General features: G+C 37.5%; 1 protein-coding gene across 3 annotated transcripts; it reads right to left on the bottom strand.

The window, feature by feature from the left end:
- Positions 1-239: 239 nt before the first annotated feature.
- LOC120492050 (Fc receptor-like protein 5) lies at positions 240-7,627 on the bottom strand. Of its 3 annotated transcripts, none has more exons than XM_089125236.1 (9): positions 7,500-7,627; positions 7,357-7,383; positions 5,681-5,956; positions 4,442-4,735; positions 2,444-2,713; positions 1,974-2,267; positions 989-1,123; positions 884-908; positions 240-801 (listed from the first exon to the last, which is right to left on the bottom strand). In XM_089125236.1, exons 1-9 carry the CDS (start codon positions 7,525-7,527, stop codon positions 720-722), a joined length of 1,431 nt encoding a protein of 476 aa, XP_088981362.1. In that variant the 5' UTR covers positions 7,528-7,627; the 3' UTR covers positions 240-719. The 3 variants fall into 3 exon arrangements, with proteins under 3 accessions (XP_088981362.1, XP_088981363.1, XP_088981364.1); XM_089125237.1 differs by having other exon boundaries at positions 240-798; positions 7,500-7,626; XM_089125238.1 differs by having other exon boundaries at positions 5,681-5,938; positions 7,500-7,626.
- Positions 7,628-9,675: the final 2,048 nt, after the last annotated feature.

Here is a 9,675-nt window from a genome sequence, read left to right as displayed (position 1 = left end):
TGAACAGTTGACGAATAATAATAATAGCACGGAATAAACATGAATAACCTCAGAACTTCAGAAGAAGGTATGTTGAATTTTTAAGATACAGAAAGGAACCATCTCATGTAATCGTTCAGCCAGTGTTTTAAACGCTAAAAAGACGTAAAAAAAACAGCTTGAAAACGACGTCGTCACATTTACCTCAGAAAAGTCATTAATTGATGTTTCATGATATTTCGTTTAACGTTAAATGCGTACATTTTTACAACGATCTGGTGTAAAACATATATATTACTAAATATAAAACTGTTATGTGCAATACACTTGTTATCATCATCACCTAACATATCTAACTGATAAGGTTCCCTGTTTTCTGTAAGAAAAATCTGCATACTGTACCTGATCTGCAAATGGATCAAATTGAGATCATAATACACCGAGTTCAAGAGAATCGCTTGAATCTTGAATTCTGTGTTAAAACCAAGCCCTTGTTTAAAAAAGTCCTTCAGATTTTTTTTTATTTATTTATCTTATCTATCTCTTTATTGTATTAATTAAAGCAAGATCAATTGCAACATTTGGTAAATTAAACATTTACTTGGTATATAAAAGCCTTACAATCTTAAAGATATGGCACATTTACAACAAAAAGTTTAGCTCCAACCATAATTAAATACATCTGAACCAGCGAATCAAGGTCTGCAGGATCACTATAGTGTGTTTGGAGCAGGTCTGGTTTAGTCTGCAAAATTCACGATGAATGTTTTCATTTCCACAGTTTGAGGTTTAAATGAAACGTCAGCTGGAAAGTTCATTCTGCTGAGAAGAACAGAAGAGAGATTAGATCCGTTTTTTACACGGCATCACATCCAAATGAAGCTTTTGAGAGACTAAAACTCACGGCATCGCATCAGACTGGATCTCATCTGAAGGAGAAAGGAGAAAGAAAAGCATGTTAAAGACCTTGTGCCAAAAACACACGAAGAAACGTGTGGACTGAACTTACGTTTAATGCCATGTTTGCAGGAGTTGTTTCTGCGCTTGGTGCTCCAGAACAGAAAACATGAGGCTCCTACGATCACCATCGATAGGAATCCACAGAAAACCAACGCAATGACCTCCATGGGCGTCGCTGACAAATCTGTGCAAGAACATACGAAACCAGCATCAAATTTCTTTAAAGTCACCATGAAATCAAAATGGACATTTTTTTAACGTAAAATTGCAGTGATTATTCTTCGAGTACGTTTACACGACAACACTATGCTTAAAACGGAGAAGTTTTCAGCATACAGACGACACCATTGTCTAAACGATCATGGGTTAGTGTTAGGGTTTGACTGTTCATTTACACCAAAAAACGCTGTTGTCTAGGAAATGAACAGTCAAAATGCATAAAATTTTTTAATTGAAAGCGGTGTCGCGTAAACAGCCCCATAATGATTAATCGGTGCACATCATCATTATTGTGTTAATAATGTTGAATCAGAATCTCTTCTCTTCTCTGATGATGAGGGCGGGGCTATAACCTGTCACTCACTTGAGATCAGACAATAGCAAACCACAACCATCCAACCAGCCAATCAACTCCCCACAGACACAATCAAGCCCCGCCCACGTTTGTTCTTGTTCCAGCAGCGTTTCACTCGACATACAACACTTTAGTGAAGAATCTGGAATTGATTTGATGGTTGGATGGTTGTGGTTTGGCCCGATTTGAACACTTCTGGAACAAGAACACATGTGGGCGGAGCCTGATTGTGTCTGTTGGGAGCTGATTGGCTGGTTGTGGTTTGTTATTGTCTGATCTAATGTGAGTGACAGGTCATAGCCCCGCCCTCGTCATCAGAGAAGTGAAGAGATGCTGCAAAGTTATTTTTACGTTATTCTGATAAATCATTTACAATACTGCAATATTCCATAAAAGCAAGAATTAGTGACTTTAAAGTCTTCCTTGATAATTCACAGGATGAGAAGAAACACACGCTTACCTGTCTTCTGTATGAAGACGTCCTCACTCTCCACCCAGATCGAGCTGTCGTTGAAGCTGTCCCTCGCCCTGCAGCGGTAATAACCAGAGCTGATATCCGTGAGGAATAAGATCTGCCCGTTCTGCATCTCCATGTGAGCGTTGCCCCCTGGTGGAAGGGAGGAATGGTTCAGAGACCAGGAGAACGCGGGAAACGTTCCTCTATCGGGGAAGCATGTGAGCCGAGCCGCTGTCACCACTGCATCGACATCATAGAGGTATTTCACCATCACTCGCACAGCACCACCTACTGGAACTAACAAAACCAGGTTGAGAAACACGTTTGAAGGAAGAATAAGTCACTGTTTTTGTGCCATTAAATGCCACCAAGTGTCATTTATTCCTGTGATCAAAGCTGAATTTATGAATGAAGGTAACTTGACTTGAGATTACCGCTGCCTTATCACATGAACTCAAACGAGACGCACTCACCCACGTGTAAATGCACAGGATCTGACAGAAGCTGCTGTGTTTCTGCCTGAGCTTTACATTGAGCCAGGCCCATATCCAGACCGAGAGAGACGGGCCGAACGGACCAGAACTCCAGCGAATCCACACGTTTCACATCCACTTCCTGTCCGTTCACCAGTAAGCTGAATGTCACAGGCGGAGACCCACGTGCCAAACGGCAGCTAACGTTGGCCATCAGGCTCGAGCCATTCAAGAAGACCACAAATGACAACTTGAGCGTCGAGATGTTCTCTGAAAATCATAAAACATGAAACCGGTTCTGAAATAGGATGTTTTTTTTTTTGTTTTTTTAGAGAAACAGCATATTGAACAAAAAAAAAATCTGCCCAAAAATGCTCTTGAAACAAACAAATGCACTTAAATCTGGCTAAAATCAAGCAAAATAATCTGCCAATGGGTTATACAAAACTGACTTGATAACAATTCATGAAAAAAAAATGTAGTCACTAATAAATGCTACTGGATCTTAGACAAAAATGCAGTTTTCACTTTTTATAGGAACTAAATAATCAGTAATTTTAGTAAAGATTGCATAAAAATGTGAATATTTAACCTTAAATTCAGCTTATTTACATTTTTTAAGATGCACAATAACCTGAAAATTCTTAAAACAACCCAATAAATTAATAATTTTAGTACATTTTACTTAGATTTAAGTGCATCTTGCTTGTTTCAAGAAGGGATTTTTTTTTGCAGTGTAAATAAAAAAAAAATCATATTTTACCTCTTAATTTAGATTCTTGAAATTAGAATTTTTAGGGGGGTATTATTATTAAATTAGCTCAACAATCTAACTAAACATGCACAAAAACTTGCACTTTATAGCGGTCACTTGTTTCTGGTAAAATCTACCTCAAAATGAGCTAAAATTCACTTGCTAAGACTGAAGAAATTTCTTAAATAAAGATTTTATTTTTATTAAGAAAATGTTTATTTTTTATTTTAGAAAGATTATATATTTTTTTATAAATATAATAACAGATAAATAAATGAATAAATAAATAAATGCATATTTTATAACTTTTTGTTAACACTTGTACAATAACATTCGTTAAACCCCTGGTCAGAGCCTGACTCCACCCACTGGCAATATTTGAAAAATGCTGGAAAAGTGGGCGGAGCCCAGCGGAGGGGGGCGTGCACCTGAGACGCATCTCTTTGTATAAAACTTGCCTACGTCACCAACAACCGCTGTGTCACGTACCACCGCAAACATCCTGAAGAGGGCAGCACTAAGATGTCTTTACACCATATATTGTAGAAATAGAACACTTTATAAACAAATGCCAAAAAAGTTACTCGAATCAATGACTGGTATTAATAAAGATCCATTCTTACAGATCAAAAAAAGTTCTAAAAGTTCTCAGATCTAAAAAAAGTTGGTTAAGCGTTTAGTTAACATGAACTTCACGTATACAGCATTTATTCATCTTAGTTAATGTTAATTACAACATTTACTAATACTTTATTTAAATCTTGTTTACATTAGTTAATGCACTGTGAACTAACATGAACAGCTGTATTTTTATTAACTAACATTAAAGTCCTCATGAAATCAAAATTGACCATACTTACTTTGTTTGCCTAAATTGATCGTTTTGTGGTGAACAATTCATACATGCAAGTCAGAATGAAACACCCATTTTTCTCGATCCAATCAGGTGCTAGTTGGAAAAAAAGCCACGCCCACTATTTTGCCTCATTTAGTATTCCGTTTCTCTCGGAAATACGTCACAACACTGGAGAAAAGTGGTTTGCAACTTCCGGTTCACGGGGACTTTAACAGAGATTAACAAATGTATTGCTCAGGTAGTTCATGTTAGTTAATACATTAACTAATGAAACATATTGTAAAGTGTTACCGACTTTTAATCTTTCCTGGCAAAAAAAAACAAGACGAAGATTTTTTACTTGCTTAGATTTCAGTTTTTGGAGTGTGATTACTGTCAAATTAGTTACGTTTCACGGTGACACGGAGGTTTTGGCTGCTGGAGAATCTCGGGTTGACCTCCATCATGTTTTGAGCTGTGCACGAGTATGTCCCAGCATGCCGTTCACTCGCGGCGTCCACCGTGAGAGCGTCTCCTGAGAGCCGATAGTGTTGTGACGAGGCGTTGACCTCTTGCTGGTCATGATCCCATGTGAAGGACAGATGCGTCCCCTTCCTGACGAGACAGCGCAGGGTGAACGTCTGTCCTTCATACAGGACCGGGGGATCCGGATCTGAGCTCAGACGGGCCCCGAGGACTGGAGCTGTCGAGGAGGAACACAATTGAAATGTTGCCTTAAAATAGATAGATTAAAAAAATATGCAAAAAATAAATTAAACTGAAATTGTAATATGTATATATATATATATATATATATATATATATTATTTTTTTTAAATACAAAAGCACAAAACAAAATTGCTAAAAATGAAACAAAAAAAAACTTAACTGGAAATAAAAAAGTACTTAAACTGAAATAAAAGTAAATGAAACCTAAATAGTGTTTTGTGTGTGTGTGTGTGTGTTTTACAAAAACAAAATAAAATTGCAAATTGGAAACAAATAACTGGAAATAAATAGAAAAACGTTAGTAAATAGTGAATATTTATAACAAAATAAAAAAAACCCCAACAAAATAGCTAAATATTTAACAAATTAAAATGATGAAACTGGAAATAAATAAAAATGTAAACTAAATTAAAAAATAAATTAAGCCTAAATAGTAATATTTAAACAGAAGCGCTTAATAAAATAATATATAAATATTAGATAAAACTTTGATTAAACAAAAATTTTAAATGTTGCCCTAAAATAAAAAAAAAGAAACTAATAGTAATATAAAAAAATACAAAGCCATCAAAATAACAAAATATTTAACTAAAATATCAAATATAAATATTAGATTGAAAAACAAACTTAACTAAAATTAGAAGCGTTGGCTTGAAGTTGAAGCATAACAATGACTGCAAATAAATGAAAACTACATAAATTAAGTAAACAAAAAGTTGAAACAAATAAAAATAAATTAAACCTAAATAGGAATATAAATACTGACATTAAAAACTAAATACTAAAACTTTATAGACATGTTATGAAAATATTAACAATTAATGACTAAAACTAATAAAAAGGAATATAATAGCACATTTGAGTTTCTGTCTTGATACAGATGTGGCTTTGGTGATCTTGATGTTCTGGTGTCACTCACTCACGACATGGAGACGGATGCTGTTGCTGGTTTGACCTCCAGTGACCCCGCAGTAGTACTTGCCCTCTGACCCCTCAGTGACCTGCAGCTGGAAGGTGACCTTGATGTTGTTTTCTGCACTAATAAGATCCCCTGTGTCCTTTCTGAGTTCGAAGGTCAGAGGTGAAGCCCAGCCTGGGACCTCGCAGTGAAACTGGACCTGAGATCTCAGATAAGCTTTACTGGGACCAGTCAGAACCGGTTTCAGCCTCGACCCGCCTGTCAGACCACAAACACCTCAAAATAACACTTTACAGTAAGGTCACATTATAGTTATTAGTCAAGTTAGTTCGTTTGTTGTTGTGACTCTGGGTCACAAAACCAGTCCCGAGTCGCACGGGTGTAATTGTTGTGCTAATCATCCGTGACGGCGACACGTGGCGACTCTGTTTTAGAAACGGTTCCTATTTTTCTGCGACGTCGCGCTGGAACAACAAACACAAAGTGTGGCGATGATAATCTCAGACACTGTTTATGTGCGTTATTTAATGTTAAAAGCGTGTCATGTGACTCTGAATATCAGCTAGAGCTCCAGCTTCGCACCTCAGATCATGAAATTAAACAAATGGAAACAAAAACTGGGAACAAACAAGTGTAATATTTGACAAAGACTGGTTTAGTAACTTTAACAATGTTTAAATGGTGTAATATTTGTGAATTTGATTATGCACTTATCCATGATCTTGAGGGTGTGACTCTATGGTGCTGTGCACGAGACTCCGCCCACTTCCCACAAGACTCCACCCACACGCTGCTCTGATTGGCTGTGGGATTTGATTGATTGTGCCGCGTCTCGCAGTGGCGTCACGTGTGTTGTTTATTTGTCGCTGGAATCGTTTGGTTAGGACAGTGTCAGACTGATCGATATTTCATTAATGCCAAAAATCATTAGGATATTAAGTAAAGATCATGTTCCAGGACGTTATTTTGTAAATTTCCTACCGTAAATATATAAAACATGTATTTTTGTGAGTGAATGCAGCACAGATTTCATTTCTCAATGTTTCGATTATTTTGCATCTTCAGATCACAGATTTTCAAGTCATATCTCGGCCAAATATTGTCCTATCAAACCATATATATCAATGGAAAGCTTATTTATTCAACTTTCAGATTATGTCTAAATATTAAGCAAATGTACCCATGTGACTGGTTTTGTGGGGCACTAATTAGCAGTGAGCAACACACTGGTTACAGCATTTGTTAAAGTTAGTTATTAACAATAAACCTGTTTGTGTTCACGTCGCTCAGATCCATTAAACATTACCAGAGACAACTTTTGATTTTAATAATGTATAAATGCTGAAATTAACATATAATAGACAAGATTAATACATGATTTAGAAGTGTTATGTTAATATGGTTAATTGTAAGTTATTTCAACTGCTTACGATGAGCATAAATGTGTTAATCGTGGAAACAATTCAATTTATTCTGGACACATGTAGATTGCAGAGGTTTATAGATGTATAATAAACCTGGTTATTGTTCATTTAAAACATTTAGTTTATTAGTAATAATACATGAAATTCATCTATAAGACTGATAAAAATGCAGTTTAACTGTTTGTGTTAAAATGTGTAGTTCAGATGAATGTAAATTTGATCTGCAGATTTTATAATAATGAAAAGAAGTACCGATTTCTGTCACAAATCCCAACAAAACTGAAACACAAAAGAGGAATCCAGTAAATCAGCAGCGAGAGATTCTCACGGAGAACCTCACTAATAAACAAAGTATTTCATTAATGGGTTTCTGTCGAATAACATCAGTAACTCACCGTAAATAAACATGAGGAAACGCTGCATCCTTCAGTCTGCTGATATCAAGACTGAGTGTGTGTGTGTGTGTGTGTGTGTGTGTGCGCATGTAAAAGCATGCATGTGGACTCTGTAAAAGCGTGTGTGTGTGTAAAAGCATGTATGTGTGTGTGTGAAAGCATGTGTATGTGTGTGGACTGTATAAAAGCATGTGTGTGGACTGTGTGTTACTGCGTGTGTGTGAGAGATATTTCTTCATCATGTGTTCATCAGAGATAACAAGCGTCATCTCATCACTGAAGCTCCACATTATGAGACACTTTTACAGAATCAGACACCAGGGTTTTTATCGAGAACTAAAACTAAATACTAAATATAAAAACTTACTATAAGCTATTTAGACATATATAAAATCCACAAACACTAAATTCTGGCATAAATGCGACGTGGGATCTCAATATCTCAGCTCTGGAAGGGTCTAGAGCCTCCATTTTGACACTCAGGTCTAAGGCCGTGTGTCCACCAAAGCGTTTTTCCACGCGCCTGGCGTATGTTTTCATTTGTTTTCAATGGGAGCGCCGTGTTTTTTAAACGCCATGAACGTACCGAGGCGCTGAGCGTTTTTTTCACGCTGAAGTGTGTTTTTACTGGTCGCTGGGAGTTGAATAATGTTCGCAGCGCTCATCACTGTCACATTTTACCCAGCCATCCAATCACAGTGGAGGAGGGGCGGGACTAATACCACACCGACCAACTGTCACAACATTCAAACTGCTGCGGATATTCTGTATCATAGCAACGAAATGTCTCAACGGAAAAAACGCTGCACTGCCAAAGCGCTCTCAAGCGCCCAAAGCTCGGCGTCGTCAGCAGGGCGTCTAGCGTTTTCAGCTGGATAAAAACGCTTTGGTGGACACATGGTCTCCAGAGTTTCAAGAAGATCAGAGCAACTCAAAATTTCGACCCGAAAAAACCGACAGTGGTACCCCTTTCGTTTTTTTTTGGTGCGAAAAAACAAGTTTCTCCAATCTTCTCAAAACTCTGGATTCTGATAGAGGGCCATGAGACTTAAACCTGAGTGCAAAAATGGAGGCTCTAGACCCTTCCAGAGCTGAGATATTGAGATCACACGTAGCATTTATGCCATTATTAAAATAGTGGGTTCGTGGACGGTGGAATTATGGGATGGCGCTTGGTACTCAGGGCTCATAAATGGTTTTCATCATGACAGGGAACTTTAATTAAAATGTCCATCAAATACCCTACCCAAATCCCCATTCAACAGATTGCCGGCGGGATTCTGTGCATTTGCAGTTTATTGCATGAACGCAGGAATTAGTACATTTAAAAATAGTGAGTTATTGGACACATAGTGGGTTCGTGGATGGTGGAATTTCGGGACGGCGCGTGGTGCCACAGACACCGAACAACACCGAACGAACCTTTTAAACCGACCGACCCATACCACACACACCTGTCCCTATACGCCTTATTCACGGCAGCGCCATCTTTGATTTTTAATGAGAATGAAAGCGAGGCTGTGAGGGATAGACTTGCATCTCTTCAATGGGCCGTACTGTTATTTAATGTGTTTTCGGATTGTTCTGCTCATGAAACACTGGAAAAATATCTTTCAGTTGACAAAAAACTCCCGATCTGTAAGCTGTGGAAAATCGTAAGTAATCTAGCCGCTTTATTTAGCTTTTTACAGCGGATGCCTATCCCTCACAGCCTCACTTTCATACCTGTCACGGCGCCGCTCTAAATAAGGAGGTCCTTACCCGTGTGTGCGACTCTGCTCGATAGCAGCAAAAGTGTTTTACACTACAATAACAATTAAGTAGATTGTATTTTTCCATTTAAGTAGTACTTAAAACCACTTAATATAAAGTGGGACCTGTGTTATCATTATAATCCCCTATAAAAAAAAATACATCTAAAAAATAATAATTGGCATGTACTGTACAATGGTTGTGTTCCTCTCGAAGAAATGCAACATAATTTGATTATTCAAAGTTGAAGGAAGGAACATCCCTGAACTTTAGAACTGGATTATCGTCGTCATTATCTATGAAAAAGAAACTGCAGAAAGCTGACGAGTCACTGTCAGACGCTGAGTGCGTCTGTATGTGTGTGTGTGTGTGTGTGGGTGGGTGTAGCCTACTCATGACGTTTAGGAACTTACAAATCTGGTTT

This window comes from Pimephales promelas, chromosome 21 (assembly GCF_988280905.1).
Source record: "Pimephales promelas chromosome 21, fPimPro1.hap1.1, whole genome shotgun sequence".
NCBI classification, from domain to species: Eukaryota; Metazoa; Chordata; class Actinopteri; order Cypriniformes; family Leuciscidae; genus Pimephales; species Pimephales promelas.
This window is presented reverse-complemented; position numbering and strand designations above follow the sequence as displayed.